This window comes from Centruroides vittatus, unplaced genomic scaffold (assembly GCF_030686945.1).
Source record: "Centruroides vittatus isolate TY-2023 unplaced genomic scaffold, ASM3068694v2 contig_546, whole genome shotgun sequence".
NCBI classification, from domain to species: domain Eukaryota; kingdom Metazoa; phylum Arthropoda; class Arachnida; order Scorpiones; family Buthidae; genus Centruroides; species Centruroides vittatus.
In genome coordinates this window covers 36,245-60,133 of record NW_027122322.1, presented here as the reverse complement: position 1 = coordinate 60,133, position 23,889 = coordinate 36,245, and the positions used below count along the sequence as shown (strand labels likewise).

Below are 23,889 nucleotides of genomic sequence, written 5' to 3'. Positions count from 1 at the left end.
AAAACAAGCTACTAACCACAATGTTTAAAGTTGATCGAAAAGTAAATTTACTATTCTTATAAATCAAATGCAATATTTTAAACTAAAAATACAAATGAAGATGCCATTGGTAAATTAGTTTTCTCTTGAGGAAACTGTGTTTTATGTTTTCTTTCTTGCGGAGACACAATGCAGTGACAGTTGATTTAAAACACTGGGCAAATTTTCATCCTTTATTCGGTTGGCCAACCGAATAAAGGATGAAAATTTGCCCAGTGTTTTAAATCAACTGTCACTGCATTGTGTCTCTGCAAGAAAGGAAAAAAAAAAATTAGTTTTTAACATAATCAGATATAAAAGCATTAAAATTTTGGGATGCTGAATTCAGACTGTTTGGGAGTTATTTTATTGCTTTCCAACAGAACTTTTGGAATAAGTTGTAAGACTGTCATGCTGTATATGCTTAAGCATTGTTACAACAGCAATCCCATTGATACTGTAAAAGCTAAGTATTTTCTGTAGCCACAAAAACTATATAAGTCTTAACTCCTCAATCTTCCACACAGGACTAATTTTGCATGCAGTTTACCATGATAAACTATGGCATCGGTCTTCTTTTTGCATATATACATCAAATCACTGTTGTAATTGTGTAATTGTTAATACTAGTTTCTGTGTCAGCAGTTTCTGGAAATTTCAACCAGTTTGACATTTTAAACAATAAGACTTGTAAACTTATTTTCTGATCTATTTAAGTAATCCTTAATATATTTCAATGCTTTGTTTTTAACAGTATGATGTTCTACCTATTGATAATTGCTATTTTTATTAACAAAAAATTGGTAATAAATGATTAAAATTTTAAATTATTTATTGTGACATTGTCACAATGCTGGGCTGCAATTTTTTGTCACAGTGCTCTCAATTTTAATAGTGTCTTGCTCCTGTACATCATATTTTTCCTGTTGACAATGGAGTCAGGCCATAACTGTTCAGGAGAAAATTTTTGAAATGAAATAATATGACTTCTAGTCCAAACCAGAAGTTCATATACAGGGTGTATTGGTACAGTGGTTACAAACTTTCAGGAGAGATAGAGTACACCTAGACGATGGGAAATCACATAGCAGTTCATGGTCGGAAACGCTTTCCTGGCACGGTAGTGATGATACAAAACACAAGGAAGGACATGAACAGGGTGAGAAAACATGTTAATTATTCTTAGTATGGCAAAAATACTGGGACGTCTTTGGCTGGTGTACATGATACATCAAAGCACTGGTGTATGAAACTCTTATTAACAGTGCTGAGGAACTTGTTGCATGCATCATGACAGCTGCTGGGGAAGTACAGGACATGCCTGGTATTATTGATGTTAGATCTTTAATGTGCCAGAGATGTGAGGCCTGCATCATGGCCCGGAGTCATAATTTCAAACACCTTCTTTGATTTTTGCTGTACTAAGAATAATAAACACGTTTTCTCACCCTGTTCGTGTCCTTCCTTTCTTGTGTTTTGTATTGTCACTACCGTGCCAGGAAAGCGTTTTCGACCATGCATTGCTATGTGATTTCCCATCATCTAGGTGTACTCTATCTCTGCTGAAAGTTTGTAACTGCTGTACTGATACTCCCTGTATAGTTAATTGGCTTCCTGTCTCTAAGCTCTCTGTATCTGGTCTCGACTCTCATCTATCTAACTCCATTCTCGAGATTAAGGAAGGACAGACAGATGGACGCCAGTGGGCTGCAATTTTTGAAAATCAGAGCCCAATTAAATTAAATTGAAACATTGGTTATTAATACATAAACTATTGTATTTATCATTTTTGTAATATTTTAAAATAAATTTTTAATTTTACTTACAATATAAATATAAATTTATTTAATTACAGTTTTATTTTATTTATAGGCAATTTTGAATGAAATTCAGCAATATCAAAAAGTAATAGACAATGTTAAAGATAAAGGATATCATTTAATTAATAATTATAAAGACCAAGCACCTGAAATAGAAGATCAAATTAAACAACAGTTAGCAAATATTCAAGAGAGTTATGATTCATTATTAACAAGTGCTGAACAAATCAAAGTATGAATTTTTTTAATTAAATTACAATATTATATTAAATATTTTAGTTTTTATTATAAATTAAATTGTTATATATTTTTAGTAGAATTTAATCTGTTGATTCAATATTCCTGTAAACAAAATTATTACTTAGGATAAATTTCTTTATAAAGTTGAAGATTTCATTGCAAACATTTTAAACCATTAGATTGAAAGCATAAACTTGTTTTAATTTTTCAAAACTGTTGCTTTTAGCCAAAAGGGTTTTTATAATTATTGTAAGAAAATTTATTAAAAGACAAAAATCTTATTTATTTTCTAAATTTTTGACTAAATTTATATGTCCATTATGAGTTTTGGAAAAAATACAAATAGAAATATTATTATATTCTGAAAAATATATAGTTAGTTTCATTCAAAAGAAATATATTTTTTTTTTTTGCTATATATTTGTATCAGCATTTGATTTGTATTTTAGTAAAATGCCACTCTACATAACAGCAGTGGTCATAAAATTATATCACCTATGATTTATATAAAAAAGTTTTCATTAGATTTAAGCTATGATCATGGTTTGTAATAACAACATATGTAGTACAAAGAAGAAACCAAGAAGAATAAACAAAAAACATGCAATTTAATACATACAAATTACATTGAAAGTGTTATTTCACATGATACTCTCATCAATACTGTTAATGAACACTGTTGCAAGAACTTTCCATTCCCAGTTATGAGAGCAAAAAAAAGATTTTATGAATGCTGAATAATGATTCATAAAATGATTTAATTGTTTTCTTACAGAATATTAAAGTTTTTTATATATTGAGAATTTGTACTCAGATTCAGTGACACACACACACACTATAAAAAAGGAGGCTAATTTGGCTTTGAAAACAAGAAACATTCCTTGTTTTTAAAGTACGTTTTGGCAGACATATGACAAATTTGCATGGATTAATGGACAAAAATTGTTTGTTAGTTTCTTTTATATTTGCAGAGTAATCTAGAACTCATGAATTTTCTGTTGTTTGTTGATAATTGAATTTGGAAACACCCTGGGGATTAGGTAAAGGGCAACTGAGGCAAAAAGAGGGCACATGCCCAAAATACCCCAAAGTATAGGTGCCCTTGTTCAGATTTTTGTCCTAAACTCTGACATAGTTGATCCTTGTGAAAAATATTTTCTAGTCATATTGTTCTATAATACCCTTTTTTTTGGAATAAAACAAACTTGGTTTTACTTTTTTAATTGATAACTGATTCCACACATTTATTTATAAATCTACTTCTATCTTAATTAGGTTTTAATCAAAACTTTATTCTAAATTAATTAACTATATACTAAACTTATTTTCAATCTTTTTTAATTAACAGGCACAATTGGAAGATGCATTAAGAAAATTTATGAATTATGAAGAAACTATGAATAATTGTAGTAGACTTCTTACAAATGTAGAACCTCAGCTTACTTCAGATATAAACTACAAAATGCTTTCTATAGACAGTGTTAAAGATAAATTAGATTCTACAAAAGTAAGCATTATTTTACTCTTGTATCAGAATCAATTTTCTTTTTTATTCCGAATGTATGTAAATAACTTTTGGACAATTTGGACTTATTTATTTATTTTAATAAATAAAGGTAGAAATTGTAAATTTCAGTTTATAATTTAATAAAAATTAAAGTATATATTTAAAACTTAAAATATTATTTTAAAATGATAATTGCTATTATAAATTTTGAGTGTTATATGATAACATGTAATTCTTATTGAAGAATTATTTTTAATGTTCTCTAGAATTTTCCAAAATTTAAAATAATAATAAATCAAATTTTATACTTTAAAACTTTCAAACTTTAATGTAACTGATATAATGGAAAATTGCTATAACAAAGATACAATTGATTTGTTGTGAAACCATGTTGTATTATTCTTAGAAGTGTCGAACACAAATTCATGTTAATAACAATCACATGGCTTTTTCCACCTTTATTTAGTTGACTAAATAAAGGTATCAACTAAATAAAGGTGGAAAAAGCCATGTGATTGTTATTAACAGGAATTTGTGTTCGACACTTCTAAAGATACAATTGTTTATTATATCTTTGTTTGGTAATATTGTTTGTTTTAATTTCTCTTTTTCTGTGTTTTTTTAATCCAAATCAGGAGATGGCTAGAAGACAGTTTAAATGTGTATTTACTGCTTTGAGGAACCAAATTCAAATCTGAGATCAGATATTTTACGATAGTCAGACACATCCCTCACTATTGACTACTTACTCTATTATGGGCTTGATTAAAAAAATTATTGTTTTATTATCTACAAAGTAAAAAGAATTAAAAAAAAGAAAAAAATTCAAGTCAGGATTTAACCATGATTTCTTTTTTGTATTACTTAGGTTATTGTTCTATTCACACTAATTAATACTGGAGTGGAAATATAGCACTAAACCTTCTTTGAAGTACTGTACCTTCTAAACGATTCTCCAGTAGCTTATTATTTTGATAACAACTAATGTTTTCAATCCTCAGTGGATCTTCTTCAGGTCAAACATAAATGTTGCATTTTAAAAAATGTTTTGTTAATCGAACACATCTCTAGGTTAAATTAACTGCGTGATGTCATTGTTGTAAAGTGGGATACAATATATTAAAGCCATTTCAAATCATCATTTCTTTAAACTTTTAAAAAGTTTCTAAATTTTGATGTTATTAAAGAGCCCGAATATGGTTTAAAGTAATATCTGCCTTGTTTAGGATAAACGTTTTTCATCTTTGAAGTTAATGCTTCTCTCTTGTTTTTCGGCTTTATAAGTTTTCAGCAATTCTAAGGTCCTAATGGCAGCATTCTGTAGAGTTGCTGTCTGAGGTTTAAATAGCCAAGGCAGTGGTGAGCTTGTAGTTTATATCATAATTATGTTCAGCCAATCTCTTTTGTAGACAGCATGTTGTGGAGCCTATATACTCCAATTCCTGTTGGCTTCTATGGTTTGTCACTAGAATATGATATACCTCAGTAAGCAGAATTGATGGGCTGCATCTTTGCTGTTTTGTATAGTAGAGTATAGTAAGTTGTATATAGTAGAGATGCATACATACATTATTTTGGCATTCTTATACTCTGCTATCTCTTTATATATGTTCTTCATCATATGATTATACTCTACTACTATATGGCATGTATTGGTATCTTGCCCACTATTTTCATTATTCTTTCCATTGTTATTTTTGTTATATGCTTTGGTGAATTTTTGGATAAGGCTTGTTTTGTAGCCATGTTTGGTTGCAAAAACTCCAGGTGATGTAGCTCCCACAATGTGTCTTTATGGTAAGTGCAGTGCGTGAAAGCCCTCTTTGTTAGGGATCGAAATGCTGCCACTTCATACGAATATGGATCACAGGAGGATACTGGTATAAATACTGGCAGATGATCCAGTTTATAATAAATGTTCATATAGATGTTGCCCTCTTGAATGAATAACTATAGATCTAAGAAGTAGGCTTGAGTATTGCAGGATTAGTCCAGTTTGAGACTCAAGCCAAATGGGTTGTTATTCATGGCATCTACAAAGGCTTCTATGTTCAGTTTAGTTTTTCAAAGATCAAAATGTCATCCATGTATTTTTTGCAAATGTGGATGTGAGGAAGGAATAGAGATAGTACTGTTAGTTCCAATATATGTTCCACCATTTCACGGAGATCCCCAGATATCAGACTGCCCATGGGTACTCCTCTTTTTTATATATATGTGGTGTTTTTATATTGGAAGGAGGAGGAGTAACAGATTATGTAAACTAGATTCACGACGATATGTTGGTGGTGGGTAAGTTCGATAGCAGTTTTAAACAGCCAATCTCTCAGTGCACAAAAGCACAGTTGTAGTTTAATAGATGGATAGAGGGATATGAAATCCAGAACCATTATGTATGTGTTTTTATGTATCATTCCTTCCACTAATTCCTGCGAGTTATATATTGTAAACTGATAATTTTGTAAATGTTCTTTAAGTTGATTATGTAACAAATTTTTGAGTATGCGTGTGGGACATCTTGTTTTATCAACAATAAGTCTTAGAGTGGTGCCCAGTTTATGGGTCTTAGTGAATGCAAATAGTTTGGGAATGTTTGGTAATGAGACCCCCCCAAACTATTTCTGTTGTATAAGTTTAGTAGATTGATTTAGTAAATAAAATAAAAAATAAATAAATGACTTGTATGTCAATAGATAAATTGTATAATGATTTAATATTTTATTTATTACAAATAGGATATTTTGAGTAAATTAAACACAGCCAAGCAGCAATTAGAAACAGCCATTCAAGGTTTTGCGGAAGCCACTTCATCAATAAGTCGACCAACAACTCCAGATGATGGTTTAGATACAAAACTTAATGAAAGGGAGTTACAGATCAATGTTCAACTTCATGATTTCATAGAACAAGTAAGTTAATTTCATTATAAAACAATAAATATCAAACACTATTAGAGCAAAATTGTATATTCAATATTTTTAATATTAACGCTAAAAGTATATTTTTATCATTAATTAATTAATCATTACCAAATTTATATTCATGAAATTCCCTTTTATAAAGATATATATTTGATGAGGTCAAAACTGATTACGAAATTATTCATTATAGTAAGTAATTATCTTGCTTTCTATACTTCATTAAAACAATTTTATTATTAAATATAGGCTGAATCTCAAATTTTGGCACTTACAAGCATAGTGAATGAATGGGAAGATGCTGCTCAGTTAAAAGAAAATGTTTCTAAATGGACAGCTGAAAGGCAAATAGAAGTTTCACATCTCCAGTCCGCTCCATTAGCAATGATGCCTGAAGTTGTAAATGATGAAATCAGAAAATTAGAAGTAAGAATTAATCATATCAATATCTTTTGTATTTAATTCTTAAAGAAATTTAAATATATATAGATATATAAGCTAGATTAAACGAGACGTTAGATCAATAAAATATTTTTATAAGAATTTATAAAAAAATGTATTACCTGTTTATAAATGTATTAATAGTTAATATGGTTTTTTAAATAAAATAATCATAAATAATTTCAACTTCACTCAACATTGATATTTTATAATCTGAAAAATAACTGAAGAAATTGAATATATTAAATAGAAATATGTCTAATTTTTGAATTAAGATAAAATAAACAAATGAAATAAAATAAATAAAGAAAAATGTTTCAGATAATGAATATTATTCCTCTTCTTTTTATTATGAATATTTCACTAACAAACCTGGACTTAACTATAAAATGATAACTTATATAGTATCTAGCTTGCTTTATTCTTGATCTTTTGTTAAGTTTAATTATTATGTTAAATGTTAAAATTAGGTAGATATTTCCTATTAAATTTTCTAAATGTCATGATTTAAAAGATCCATTTCAATTTTAATAATTAGGAAATGAAGCAAGACCTTGCTGACAAATTAGCATCAATAGATACATTGGAAGAAAAAGAGAAGTCTATAAATCCAGAAGCAGATGAATCATTCTTAAAAGAAAAACTGAAGAACTTAGATACTCAGGTAATAAATTAAAAAGCAACAAACATAAAACCTTTAAATCATAATGTTGTTTGACTATTTATTATCCCTTAAAAGTTATTTGAAGGCAACAAAATTTGTAAAGTAAATAAAATTCATTCATAACAATTTTTTGAATATTCTATATTAATTAATTAAATAGCAATTTTCTAAATAAAATATCACTTCAAATATTTCCAATAAAATGTTTTAAATAAATTGTTTTAATTTTTTAAAGTAAAATTTAAACTATTTGAATTTTTATTTGAATAATAAGTGCTTGTTTCTGAAAGGCATTCATTTTATTTGCAGTATTTTTACGAAAATATTAAGAAAACTTTTTAAAAACATTTAAAATAAGAAATATTTAATATGTTTTATAACAAAAAAACAAGGACTTTCGTAAACAATAAATTTCTATACATTAAATAAAATTTAAAATTTTAGAATAATGAGATAAAAAATATGAAAGAAACAAGTTATTTAATATAACTATAAATTTATTTGCTTATATTGTTCTATAATTAGCATGGGTGAAAATGAATTGTAAAATTGTCAGAATTACTTCTTATATAACTGCCAATATGTAATTAATTTAATGGTCATCCCCAGTTAATGTGACAAATAACCTGTATGGTTGTACTTCTAAATTAATTTCATCTAGAAAAGAAGATTGGAAGGTGGTCTGGGCAGCGTAATTTGTGACACATCTGCACAGTAAGCAGAAACTGCAGGTTTGAATCCTGCTCAGATCAATCTTTTCTTCAGAATATTCTAAATTATTTATTTAATACAATATGGTAGCTTAATTACCTACCTTTATTCCAAATTTGTATATTTAATTAGCCAAAATGTAGCAATATAGTAAACCTGGCTTGATTATTTGATTATTAATATGATTCAGACTTTAGTTTCTTATATGATCATTTAATTTTTGATTGTTATCAAAATTTAGAGCTTAAAAAAAAAAAAGAAAAATAATTATATTTGGAGTTATAAAATTTAGGAAAATATATCTGAATAAAAACAACTATATATTTTACTTAATATAAAAATTTATTTAATTGAATAAATTAATAACAAATATAATAATATATATTCATTAGGATCTTATTTATAATGAATAAGGAATAAAATTGAATTTTGAAAATTAAATAATGATACTGAATGTTATTTGACAGTTAACTGGTCTCATTTCAAACTGGAACACTCATAAATCAACATTGGAAGAATTGAATGCACTTGCTGAAGAGATTAATTCTGATTTGGACACGTCTAGTAATAAATTAGAATTAATTGAGAAATCTGAAATGGAAGAAATCAAACAAAAACAATTAGCATTACAAGTAAGTAATATTAAATTATGATTTTTGATCTATATTATTAACATATTTATTACTGATGATACAGCATGCTGTTGAAAAGAATGCAATTATCCTATTTGGTAATTTCTGTAAATTTATATATAATTTACAGTATATATATATATATATATATATATATATATATATATACATACTGTATATGTTCTTGATAAAAAAATTTTATTTGCTAAAAATTCTTTAACTCTGTTAGTTTAATCAATTTTTGAGTTATATTTTATATCTGCAACAATATATCATTTTAAGATTTTGCTCCATGTAGTTTAAATTCAATAAACAATAACTTTTACTGGTATATATTATTATATTTCCTCTGTTCCAAAATAGTTGTCACATTTACTATTTTTTCTTTTGAATATTTGCAACATTTATTCACGTTACATGTTTATTGCTGTTATAGAAACTTCATACTAACAAATAGAACTAAGCTATCAAATGCATTTACCGTATTTTACTGTCTATAAGACGCACTTTTTTCTTCAAAAAATTGCCTCCAAAATTCAGGTGCATCTTATAGTCCGTAGCATCTTAAGCAATTTTAAAAAAAAAATACCTATAAAATTTAAGGTGCGTCTTATAGTCTGTAGCATCTTATAGTCCGTAAAATACGGTAATTATAATTTGTGTCTAAGGTAAATTAAGGTAAAAATAAGTGAAATTTGATATTTTCAAAAATACACAATTGCTATTTCTACATTAGTGCAAGAAAAAATAACAATGGCTGAAATTTTATGTAACCAATATGGAAAGTGTGATAATGTCAAGTGAAAATAATTTTATAAAATTAAACACATGAATAAAGAAAAATTTAAATAGGAAAATCACCTCCCGAGAAGCATTAAATGTAGTCCTAAATCTGTATTAATAGCCAAAGACTGATTAAATATTGAATAAATTATTTCATTATTGTTGAAAATAAATATTTATTTTATCACAAATAAATAAAAATTATTTTTTTTTAAGTTTGTATTTTATTTAGCATAAATTATGAATAGCTGGAAAGGAAGATTTCATTCCAGCATATTGAAATGACCATATCAACAAATTTTTGTCACTTCAATTGTTATTTAATGTGCAAAGATCCTGAGACAACCTTTTTTAAAAGTTAATCATTTGGCTATTCATTTTCTTCAACCTTTCCAGATTGTCATCATCAATCTTACCTACAAATTGAATAAGTTTTTGTAGCTTAGTGTACAGTACATTAGGCATCTGGTGTTCATAATTGCTTTTCTTAAACATAGAATATGTAATTTATGTCTCAAGGATTCACATCTTGTCAGTAAGCTGATCTGGAAAATTTTCATTGGGAACATATTAACCTCTGAAGGGACAATTGTTTGTATATAGTTAATTGGAGCCTCCTGCCCCTATGCTTTCTATATCTGGTCTCAACTTTCATCTAACTAACTCCTCAAGAACAGAGTTAAGTAGATGAGGATGTTGAAAAAGATAGACGGATGCCAGTGGAGATTTATAGGTCTACAATTCTTGAAAATTGCAACCTAATAAAGAATTCCAATTGGAAACATTCACTATGTCCACAAATAAACATTTTCTTTATTTACAGCTACTAAATAACAAAATAGACAAATGTTTTTGAATAGTTTAATTGCTCTGCTTCAGGTCCATTACATTGTTGATATGATCCCTATGATATGTTGGGATGAAATCTCCCCTCAGTTATTTGGTAGAAGTGATAAAAAATGGACTCATAAATTAAAAAATATGACAACTATTATGGGATAGAATTCAAACATGAGATGTAACAAATATTTAGCAGAATTGTTAAAATAATAAAATGTATTTTGTATCATTTATTACGTAAAATATGTTTTATAATTTTTATTATAGAATTTCCTGGAAGATACAGAAAAGATAAATGGAAAATTAGCAAAATTGAAAAATAAAATTGAAGAAGTTTCTAAATTTTTATCCGAGGATCACCATCAAAAACAATGGGACAGAATCAGGTAAATGAACATGTTATTCAAATTAAACTGTAAAATCATGAATAAATAAATTATCTTGGTGAAAGTTAAATATTTTAAAGTGTAAGCATTTTATAATTTAATGCAAAAAAAAATATTAAATTATGACAAATTATCATTTGTCAAAACTTTCTTTTATTTAAAATAAACAGTGAAGATCTCCGCAATGATACTCCTGTAGGCTACCGTGTCAGTGAAGATCTTTACGATGATCCATCTCGAGTTGGTTTCTACGACTCGAGAATGTTCTTACATTGGTTTGTAGAAAAGTACACCTCCACACTCAATTCAGAGAATATTTACAGTTTATTTACATAAGAGGATACGTAATGTATACAAGTTTAACAACATAACATACACAGGACAACAAGAGTAGTGTCTCATGTGTCAGCTTAACCTTCGGGAACTATTATACTCTAGGGAAACAGTCTACTTGTGGAGTTGGCTCAACTATACGGCCCATCCAGTCTCCACACTTATCCGTCTTGGAGATCGTTATCAGAGGAGAACACTCTCTCTACACTCAGTGCCTGAGACTACCATATTATCAGTCTCTTGCCCTTCTCACCTTTCCTCTTGCTTGTCTTACTATTTAAAGAGTTTTTGGACGACAACTTCCGACCAATCAGGATTCTTCTTTTCATCGGAAGCTTTCCAAAACTTACCGTAATGTCCGTCACTTGTTTACATTTTTTTCTAGTAAGCTAACATGTGGCAAACACATTGTCCACCCACACACAAGTCCCATAAACAAAGACAATACTCCCTTTGTTTCCCCGACTGTTTACAAATACAACACCAGATGGGACCAATTTACAAGGTTGTGTCACTTTTGTCCCTACTCTGTTAAAAGCAATCCTTTACATAAATGATGAGAAACTTAATTAATTAATTAATACCCAGCTAGATGCTTCTTAATTTCCACAACAGCTTATCTCACTGAGAATTATTTATTAACTTTAACAAATGTTTTCAACCTGTTCTATAGGCCATCATTGGGTTTTTTTAAAATCTATGGGACATTGATAACTGTTATATTTGAAACTGTTGAAAAAGTTTGTTAAAGTTAATAAATAATTCTCAGTGAGATATGGTGTTGTTGTAGAAATTAAATAAAAACAAAACTTCAATCCCACTCAATCTACAATGAGAGCATGAATAATAAGCACTTTTTCAGTATAGAAGTTCTAGATTTTTTATTTATTTAAAACTATGTAAAAGTAAATATTATAATGTTATTTACTTATTTTTCAATTGTAAATACTAAGGGTAGATGCAAAGTATTGATTAAATAAAACCTATGGCTTTTATATGAAAAGGGATAATTGTTTACATTCTTACCAAAGAAAAACTTAAATTTTATATTTAAAGCCTTTTGATATTAAATATTATTTTTGAATGTATTGCTTGACCAAATTATTATACCTAATAATATTAATGAACCTTCTAATGTTAACAATATTAGTGAGATTGAGGCCGAAGTTTTAAATGCGAAAACGTGTACGTCAGACATTCAGCACTGCTTTCCTGTAAGCCTAGAAGTTTGACAATGGCGTTTGGAAAGTCAGTGGAATCATGCTCAACATTCCAAATGCCATTGTCAAACTTCTAGGTTTACAGGAAAGCGGTACTGAACGTCTGACGTAGACATTTTTGCATTTAAAACTTCGGCCTCAACCTTACTATTAATGAACCACTTACTCAAAAAGCAAACTCAACCTTTCTCAAAACTCTCGTTTTAAAAATGGAAATCATAAGACTGGTGTCGTAATTTGAAATTGCCAGATTTTTGAATGGATTTTAATCTCTACGTTGCCATTGAGGATAGTCGACTGTTGTTCAAACATCAGCCTGACGATGTCCTTTTAAAAATGGATGAAAATGTTTGTATTTTAAGTGAGTGGTTCTTTTGCCGGTTTCTTATTGATTACTTTGTTAGAAGGTTCATTAATATTAACCAGTAATTGATTGTTTTCTTTTCATAACAATATCTTTTTTTAAATTTATGTATTTTCATTTTTAATGTTGAATATATTTACATTGTATTACAATATATTTAATTTATGTTTTTTAAATTTATATTTTACAGTTTTAGTTTTCAGGTTACTTTTAATAATTATTAATACTTTATATTTTTTTTCCTATTTCCTTTAAACCTTTAATTTTAAAAATAATAATAATGTTTTTAAAATTTGAATACTTTGCAGATCATTAGAGAAAAAGTTAGACGATTTAAGAAAGAGAGTTTTAAGAAGACAACAAAGCCTTGAATTACTTCAAACAAATTATGATAGTGTTAGTATGGAGATGTTGTCAACATATGAGTGGATTGAAGAAAAACTTGTTGATATACAAAGTGCTCTTCATCCAGGTTTTCATAGCAAAGGAATTGAAGATGCTTTGAAAGAAGCAAAGGTAAGTTTAACAATACGCATTTATCTTAATAACAAAATCTAGATTAACTATCTTTATTAGTCTCTTTTCTTTCAGTCCTTAATTTTCAGTAATATTACTTACCTTTATTCTTTTTAAAATTTAATTTTGAAATTTTATATTTAATTTAAATTATCACATTAATTCTAATTATTTCTAAAATATCATTTATTAATTTACTGGATTTTTAAAAATCAAAATTCATAATAGTTAAATTTCATTTGGTTACTTTAATCCTATGAGAGTAAGGATAACTTAGATAATACTTGTCAATATTAGAATTATCAAATAGTTCTGATATCAACAGTGTAATAGTCAATGACAATGAGCAATTATTTATTGTGACATTGTCACAATGCCAGGCTGCAATTTTTAAGATCTTGATGCACATTGCTGTTGATTTTAGCTTATTCCTGTTACAGTTTCCTGTAAACAAGAGAGTCATGCTGGTTATCTATCTAACTCTGTTCTGTAGAAATTTTTGAATTGAAATAATGTGACTTTCAGTCCAAACCGTAGATTTTTTGTTTCTGGTCTTAACTTTCGTCTATCTAGCTCCATTCTTGAGATTAAGGAAAGGCAGATAGATGGATGTCAGTGGGAATTTATAGTTCGGCAATTCTAAAATTGCATCCTAACTATATACGAACTTCCAGTCTAGACTGGAAGGCACATAAATTCAATTTAAATATTTTTCCCTGAATGGAGTTACACAGATGACTGACATGACTTGTTATCAGGAAAAGTACAGGGCAAGACACTATATATTTGAGATGCAGAACATATATTTTAAATTGAATAAATGAAAAATATGATTAGTTCAGCCCAGCATTGTGTCAATGTCACAATAAATAATTGCTTGTTTATTTTTTGAAAATTAATTCCATGAATATTAAGATGTCAAATCCTATGATGTGATTTATTTTGTTCTTTTTACAATCAATTGCTTTTTTTTTATACATTCTGAATAAATGATATTAAGTGAAAAAGATAATCAATTAATTAATCATTTAAATAACAACTTAATTAAGTTGTTATTTAAACTATGTAAGGTAAAAAGCAACTGGAAAAATTATAATTTTTTAATAATTGTAATACAGTATAAGAAGAAAAAAATTACAGAATTTAATATAATTATTAGAAATGATGGTATTTTCTTATATCTACTTATTTTTTAAATATTATAAAAATATGATTTATAGAAAATTCATACCTTCACAGTTTTCAGCAGTAACTGTTAAATAAACAAACATTTTTGCTGTAGACATTGGATTTTGTATATGCTTAACCTGACACAGACCCTCTAAGTATGGCTGAAACATTTGTTTATTAAACAGTTACTACTGGAAAGTGTGAGGAAGATGTGAATTTTCTACATTATATGTTAGTTTCAGCTTACAAATTCAATAAGTATAATTTATATCTTATTTCATGGAAAACATTTCTGTTAACATCTTATTCAAAAAAAGTATGAATTATACATATGAATTTTAACAATACGCATTTATCTTAATAACAAAATCTAGATTAACTATCTTTATTAGTCTCTTTTCTTTCAGTCCTTAATTTTCAGTAATATTACTTACCTTTATTCTTTTTAAAATTTAATTTTGAAATTTTATATTTAATTTAAATTATCACATTAATTCTAAATATGTATACTTACAAGAATTAATATTTTTAAAATTAATATACATGGTGCATTGGGATTGAATGCTTACTTTGTTCAATATCTCATGATTGCACAGTCACATTTGAATAACATGTAATGTAAAATATAACTTGGTTGACTAATTTTATCATGAAATAAAGAATTGTTTCATCCATGCTTCATGTTCCTCTTTTCATTTTATACAGAAATATTTGTCTAATAAGTGTTTAGTCCTGACTGAATCACCTTGTATTTTAAATAATCTAAAACTATTAAAAATATATTATAAAATTTAATTTTTCAGTTTGATTAGCAAGGTTGAGGCCAAAGTTTTCAACGCGAAAATGTGTACGCCGGACGTTCGGCGCCACTTTCCTGTAAGCCTAGAAGTTTGGCAATGGTTTGGAAAATCAGTGGAATAATGCTTGACATTCCAAATGCCATTGCCAAACTTCTAGTCTTACAGGAAAGTGGTGTCAAACGTCCAACGTACACGTTTTCGTATTGAAAACTTCAGCCTCAACCTCGCTATTATTTCATTTTCTTATATCAAATAAATTTGTCAGTTTAATATTTATGCATTTTAATAACCATTTTAAAATAGCGATATTTTATTAACTCTTTACTTGGAATTATTAAATTAGAATCGTAAATGTTGTAATTCTAAGTTAAGGAAAAGTAATTAATGTTTTTTGTTAAACAAACAATAATTTTTAATTTCTTTAACAACCATATTTAATAAAATCTTGATTGTGTTATTTAACTTTAATTTTATTTTACAGTCTCTTCAGCGAGAAGTCGAAAATAAAGAAGTAGTTATTCACTCATTTGAGAAAAGGGTAGAAGCTCTTTTACCTGATCTAGAAACAAGTGAAGCAGAGAAACTACAAGATCAACTAAAAAAATTAAAATCAAAATTTGATGAACTCTGCAAAGCTGTATCTGTAGAAATTAATAGATTAAATAACTTATTAGAGAAAAGTTATGAATTTGAGAAAGATGTATCTTCTGTTAAGAGTTGGCTTCAAGATAAAGAACAAGAAGTTAATCGAATAGAACCTGCACCTGGAAAAATGGAAGTTATTGAAAAATCAATTGAAAATTGTCAGGTTTGTAATTGTATTATCATTAATGTTAGAAAATATAAGCACTAAAAATAATATCAATAGTTATAAAATTCACATACTTATATGAGTTTTATCTTGTAACATGTAGATTTGTATATCTTAACAAAAGCTGTGTGGGATGCTTCACATATCCTTCTTTTGATAAGATATACAATACAAATTTTACTGAGTTGATTAATAATAGAATTTCTTTAACATATTTAACTATAAAGTACTCATATTTGGCTGACTTAGCACTTGTATTTATTGGGTTGTTTGGAAAGTAATTTCGTTTTTTCCATAGAAAAATAAACGCAATATTCTTATAATAAATAAATATTCTATTGAATTATATATTGACCATTTTGGTCAAATACCTGTTGTCATTGTTTCTGGTAGTAGCATGATTTCACATTCATAAAAATTTTGATCGTTGTTTACAAAAAACTGATCCAAGTGATTTTTGACATTGTCATTTCAAGTAAATGTTTTACAGTTAAAAAAAATTTGTATAGACCGGAACAAGTAATAATCTGAGTGTGCCCAATCTGGCAAATACGGTTGGTGCGATAACACATCCCATCTAAGCTATAACAGTTTCTGACGAGTTACCAAACCTGTGTGAAATTTGTCATTATCATGGTAAAACACTACACTTTGTTTGTTGATCAATTCTGGCCTTTTCTGTTTGATGATATTACTCAATTTGTTTACTCGATGGCAGTACACTTTCAAATCAGTTGTTAAATTGTCTGGTTAAAGCTCAAAAAAAATTTCTTTAAAATCCCACCATAGAGAGCATCTCCCTTTAATAACATGTGGAACCCATATATCGAGCTTTGAAACGAAACCAATTCGTTTTAAGTAATAATAAACGGTTCAATTTAACAGATTTAACCTCTTAGTGATTTCACGTGTTGTTATACGGCAGATTGCTTCAATCGGTACCTTTATTTTGTTTTCGTTGGCTTCAAATGGCCATCCAGAATGTGGTGTATCTTCGATATTAAAATTGCCAGAACGCAATTTTGTAAACCAGTTTTGGCACTGTCTTTCTCTCAACACATCTTCTCCAAACATGTACCACAATTTTTTTCTTGTTTGAACAGCATTTTAGTATTTTAGTTATAAAAAAGCAAAATATGCCGAAAATGATGCTTTTGATTTTCCAAATTTGATGGGACACCGAAAAAAAAACAATTGTACAGAATCAAACAAAATTTTTTACAAATAAGCCTTAAAATGTCAGCTGTCGAAGTGTATAATGAAAATGTGGTTTAAAATAAAATTGGCTGGTAAAAATACATCTAATTCCTCTAGTAATACAAAAATGAAATTACTTTCCGAACAACCCAATACATTATTCAAAAGCTTCAAATTTATATTTATGGTATTAAGTATATTTTAATTATTTTTTAGATAAAAAGAACTGAAATAGAAACTTATGAAGAAACAACTATCACAATTGTAATCAAAAAAGGACATGAACTTGAACCACTTTGTTCATCAGAACAGTTACAGGCATTGAATAGAATATTTAATGGTAAAATTGATTATTTTGTTTAGTATTTGTAAAAATATACTTTTGAATGTGCGTCTGTCTATTTTTCACCATAGAAATTAAGGGTGAAACTATGTAGAGTTCAAAGGTTACTAGTAGCCTTTACCTGGTGTTGTCTGAGTAATAACATAATAAGGACAAACATCAAAATTAAAATCATAGTAATAGTTTGGTTATTTTAGACCAAGACAAAATTGAATAGTTCTGTTAGTTAAAGACACATATCAAATTAGTTTTCTTATACCATTATAATCAGATTATACTATATTTCATACTCATTTTTTTCAATTAAATGATTTTTTACTTAATTTTAAGTTTTATTTATTAAAAATAAAAAATAATAAAATAATTGAAAATTAAGTTTTTATTTTCATATTTTTATACTGAGTTTTAATAACTTTGAAAAATTTCACTCATTTACTCTAAAGATAAGGGAGAAGTCTCATTTTTTCATTATTGTTAATTCTTAGACAATTGTTCAGACATTATATTATTAATTATAATAATTACTCCTTTAACTGGATGTCTACAAATTAAATACACTCAAAAAAATCAAAAATCCAATAGTTTATAACCTTAACTTTTTACTTTCTAAATAAAAATGAATGTTTTTGGTCATTTTAAAACAACCATCTTCAGGTTTTTAAATTTGAGTATAATGCACACAATCAAAGTTAAGGTTATAAATTGCAGGATTTTTAATTTTTTGAGTGTATTTAATTATAATAATGTTATAATTTAACAAAATCTTTTAAGATGAAGTAAGTTTATACTTGTTTCATAATGTTTTCCAGAAATTAATGATAAATTAAATGAAGTGAAAAAACTACTTGAAGAGAAAGTTGAAGCTTTAAAAACAATTTTGGCCAAGCAGCAAAAATATGAAGAAAAATTAAATTCAATACGTCATTGGCTACAACAGACAGAAGAAACAGTTTCTTCAGATTTGCTGACCACAACAGTATTAGAAATTGTTGAGGAACAGAAAAATACTTATGCAAACTTAAATAAAGAAGCGAAAAATCTTCTAGGTGATGTAAGTAATTTACAAGATATTGCTAACAGTCTCTACGAAAGGATGAAGGAAGCAGAAAAGTTATTAATGGAAGATGAGGTACAAAAACTCAAGGAAAGACATCACAGGTAAAATCTTTGTAATAATACAGTTAAACTTTTCCAATTACTTTGTAAAAATTATTTGGTTGATTTTGATAAATTGGAATTTTTCAGATTGGAAGACATCATAAGAGAGAGGCTTTTAGCATTAGAAGATGCTGTGAATAGACAAAAGGAACAGATGGCAAAAATCAAGGAAAGCACAATTCAATTAGAAGAAATGAGATCAGAAGTGAAAGCGTTAAATCGGCCAATTGGAATAAAGGTTGAAGATGCAGAGGCGCTATTGAGAAATTGTCAGGTATAAAATTTATTAAGTCTTATTTACTAAGAATTATTTATGAAAATATATATAAAATATTAATAATGAACAGTTACAAACAAAACCTTTTTTACCAGTATTGAACTAAACAAAACTTTTGAACATTTTTGGCCTTCACCAAGGCCTGCTTCAGGTGCTGAACTAAACTGGCTTCCTACTTGGACCATTAGAACGATGCGAAGTTCGGGCAGACTTCCAGAACACCAGATTAATTAAGCAGGCCTTTCAAATAGATCATATTCATCACCTGGAGGCCTTGGAGATTTATAAAGCCAACTTAAGAGACAACTGTATTAACTTTAAAGATGGTGAGACTATCATGCATGCATGGAGATACCTGTTTGAGGAATTTGAATGGAGCCAGGCAGAAGGGTGAAATGTGATATATACAATGTTTAAAATTGAACATCATCATTCTAATGGTCCAGGTAGGAAGTCAGTTTAATTCATCACCTGAAGCAGGCCTTGGTGAAGGCCGAAAACGTTCGGAAGTTTTGTTTAGTTCAATACTGGTAAAAAAGGTTTTGTTTGTGACAGTTCATTTCTCACTTTAGTATTTCTGATTAGAAGACTGTTATTTTAATATTAATAATGTTTTATGCTTAGAAAATGTAATCTTCTAGTAATTAGGATATAAAATGCCATTTGAAATAGATGCTGAATAACAGACTGCTAAGGCAGCTATCTATATTATTAAAGAATTGTGCTGGACGTTTGAATGGTTTTTTATTTTACTGAAGGCAGCTGTCCCCAGCTGCACTCTATTTATCCATAATTAGTCTGATCCTCTCACCTTTAGTCATTCCTAAGTTATGGGGCCTGTTCACTTTATTTTTTACATCCTGTGTGTGTATATTTTTATTTAATTTAGCCTGACATGAATTAAATTAAATGTGTTTAATTCACAATAGATAATATATATTTTGAAACTATATTTTTATTTTTTATTTTTCATTGATTAAAAGATTCTAGATAAAAGAACTTACTTTCTTTTATTACCTGTAAATAAAAAATTAATTTAATTTCCAAAATCATTAATATTAATGTTAAAGAAAAGTTAATGCCCATAAAACACTATTTTAAAATACTAAAGGAGTTAATACTATTTTATTTAAACAAATTGTTTTAGAGCACACAGAAACTAATTTTTTTAAATTAAATGAAGTATTTGAATTGTTTTTTATATTTTAAGATATAAATTGAACTAAGTGTCAGCAAGTATAACATTTCTTTTTCAGGACTTATTAGGACGTGTTCAAGATATTCATAATAAATTAGAACAATTGAAACCACAAGCTCATAATGCTGACCAAGTTCAAAATCTCTTATTGCAATTCAACAAAATTATTGAAGCCATCGAGGATCATCGCAAGAGAGCGAAACATGCTATTACTCAACGTGAACAATTTTACGCTAGTATTAAAGAAATAACAAATATTATTACATCGTGTACAGAAACAATCACGATTATTGAAAAGACTGAAAAAACAACCAGTGAAAAATTTAAGAAATATCAAAATCTAATGGATAAAATAGTTGAATGTGATGCAAAATTAACAGCAACTCAAGATAAGGGTGAACAGATTGGGAAGGAAGGAACAGTTGCTGATCGAAATGAAATTATGAATGACCTTCAGGCACTTAAAGATAAATTAAACAATCTACGTAAAATGGTTCAAAAGTTGAAAACAGAGCATGAAACAATGATGGCCGAACAAAAGAAATTGGCAGACAATCTCGAAGAACTTCTAGAAAAATTAAGAAGAGATGAAGCAGTTGTGAAATCACGACCCTTGCTTTCTCTTAACGTTGATAGTGTAGACAACGAGATGAAAAAGCATCAGGTAAGAATTAAAATATTGGCATAAATTATTTTATTTACATTAAACAATATTACGGGATTATTTTTAAGTATTTTATTTAGATGAACAAAGTAAAACTTTCACATATATACCTTGCTATACCCCACCATAGGCTTGAATTTGTAATTGCAGTTTAAAACTGATGTATATAACTCATTTCATTGCATAATTTAAATCTCTTTCAAATTGTCTTTTAAATGTAGATAAGTTGAGATTATATGCATGAAAATATAGTACAAATACATAATTTGCCCTAAAAACAAACTCTGATATAGTCATTCTTTAGTAAACTAAAAACTTATTTTTCTAGAAAAATAGATTTATCCGAATGAAATGTTTTAATTATAAATCCTTCTCAGATATTAATATTTTATTTAAATCTTGTATAATCTAAGTACAGATTGTGTAATTCATATTCAGAATTTTATAAAAACTTGTAAATAAATTTTAAACAGAAATAATTAATTCTAAATGTTATAATTATTTATGCAAACAATTTAGGATTGGACTTCGGTAGAGGTAATGATATTATTATATTAGTTAAAAAATGGATTTTAATAAAACATAATATTTATATTATGTCATTTTTATTTGATTTTGATTTTAAAAATTTTTTTCTAAAATAGGCACTTGCAGCTGATATGCAAAAACGTCTCGAACTTGCAAAAACATTAAGCGAAAACATACGAAAAGAACTTCCTCGTGTGTCTGGAAACATCAGTGAAATGGTTCAGGAAAATCTTAGTGAACTTAATCTTTTACAAACAACATTACCTCGTGAACTTCAGGAAAGAAATCAGTATTTAGATACAGCTCTCATTTCAAGAAGGAAGTACAATGAAGCAAAAGAAGGTTTGATCCAGTGGCTCGATAAAGCTGAAAAGTTAATTGTGGTACCAGATGATGGAATGGATTATGAAAATATTAATACATTATTATCAAATCACAAAGTAAGATTTATTTTTCTATAAATTTATTAAAATTTAAATCTACAAATTTCATAATGTATACAAAAATTTATTTCTTGACAGATATTCTTTTCTGAAACTAATAAATGGGAAGATCAGCTTGGCAGATTAGAAGGACTTGCTCAGAAAATTCGACCCAGTTTACAAGAGGGTCAGGTTCCATTTCTCATTCAAGAATTAGATACATTTCGGGGAAGATTGGAAAGAACCACAACTGCCGCCGACAAAAGACGAGCTGAATTAGAAAAAGAGCAGCTCGCGTGGCAAGAATATAATAATATCCTAGAGAAAATTAACAAATGCCTAAAAAATATGAAAATGCCCGAAGAACGGCCAGCTACGATTGCAGCAATACGCGTTAGTATTCAGAACGTAAGCACTCATTTCAACGAAGTTCATAAAAATCAGAGTCTTATTAATGATATGAATACTAAGAGTCGTGCTCTTGAACGTAAAGCAAATCCAGCTAGTAGATCAGTAATATCAAATCAAGTTGCCAATATAAATAAAATTTGGCAAGAAGTGTTATGTCAGTTAGAAGGACAACTGTCTACTCTAACAGATATATTAAATCAGTGGGAAATTTATACAGAAGTATATCTGAAAGCTCAATCATCTATATCGGCATTAGAAAGTAAACTTGAGAATATGAAAATAACTCAGACAGGAAATGAAGAAAATTTGAATGTAAGTTTAACATTTATTCAATATTTTTACTATTATAATTTTTCATTAAAGCCATTTAATTATATTTTTAAATGTAAATTCAGTAGGCTGTTACAATATATATATATATATTTCAATTATTTGGAATTAAAAATAAAAAACACCTTTGAAAGTTATAAAAAATCTTGAAGACATAAACAAAAATGTTTGTTATGAAAAACTTTCTCAAAAATGATATCTTTTTGAGGATTTTTTCTAAAATATAGGGATTCAATAGTCACTAGAAATATAAACATCTAAACACAATAGTTATATATTAAAGCCTTGCTAAATTTATATAATTATAAATTTAGCAAGAGATGGCACCTAACACCCGCCACTATTGCTAAATTACTTTGCCTTTAATTAATAATAGTAGTAGTAATATAGCCCAATATAATTCATCACTAGAAACATGATGGTTGACATGGTAGAAAAAGAAAATATTAAAGTTATATTTAATACTATAGTTTAAATGCGAAGCAAATAGAAACTTCCAGTTTTAAAGCAGTAATATAATGTTTACCCTATTGGAGGACATTCTTATAGTCTAATCAAAGATTATCTGCTTTGCTTTTAGCATTAAGCATTGCCACCTTCAAAATACATTTGATTTTCAAAAAAGAATTAGTTGAAAATAATTTTTATTAAACAGAAAAAATTAATTTATTTGCAAATTAATTGTTTTTATTTCTAAACTACCAGGAATAATGATTTGCTAATTTAGTTTATACTGCTATAAAGCATCCCGCTAAGTTCAAATTGTTTTGGAATCTTCGATATATAAAATCATTAAACCGCTTCTCAACCAAAAATATTCAAATCTAGTTTTGTTAATTATTCTAAAAAGAAAAACATTGCAATAAAATATATATATATATATATATATATATAAATTTGAAATCAGTAAAGCTATTTATATGAAGAGAAGATGAAGCTTTAAATGTGTGGTATGTTTCAGAAATTATATCAGTAAATGAAATTACAGTTAAAATTGAAAAACTGAGCTGTTGATGGTGGCAAGAAAGCTAAATATAAAACTGAAAACTTTGATGAATATTAAGAAAACTAATTTGCTAACTTAAAAAATATCAAAGATTTTCTTGCATCCTTGCATCATTATAATCATACTGGCACAGTGGTACAATATACGTTTCCTTGTGTTACAATTTAGTAAGAATCTACAC

General features: G+C 27.7%; 1 protein-coding gene across 1 annotated transcript in view; it reads left to right on the top strand.

The window, feature by feature from the left end:
• Window positions 1-23,889, top strand: part of LOC136978534 (muscle-specific protein 300 kDa-like) — a 232,983-nt gene that overhangs the window by 194,967 nt on the left and 14,127 nt on the right. Inside the window, 15 exon segments of the mRNA XM_067274254.1 lie at window positions 1,891-2,070; window positions 3,427-3,585; window positions 6,321-6,494; window positions 6,753-6,929; window positions 7,483-7,608; window positions 8,787-8,951; window positions 10,842-10,960; window positions 13,186-13,393; window positions 15,845-16,171; window positions 17,588-17,711; window positions 18,524-18,872; window positions 18,960-19,146; window positions 20,406-21,011; window positions 21,656-21,979; window positions 22,061-22,684. Coding sequence (XP_067130355.1) covers window positions 1,891-2,070; window positions 3,427-3,585; window positions 6,321-6,494; window positions 6,753-6,929; window positions 7,483-7,608; window positions 8,787-8,951; window positions 10,842-10,960; window positions 13,186-13,393; window positions 15,845-16,171; window positions 17,588-17,711; window positions 18,524-18,872; window positions 18,960-19,146; window positions 20,406-21,011; window positions 21,656-21,979; window positions 22,061-22,684 — 3,849 coding nt within the window.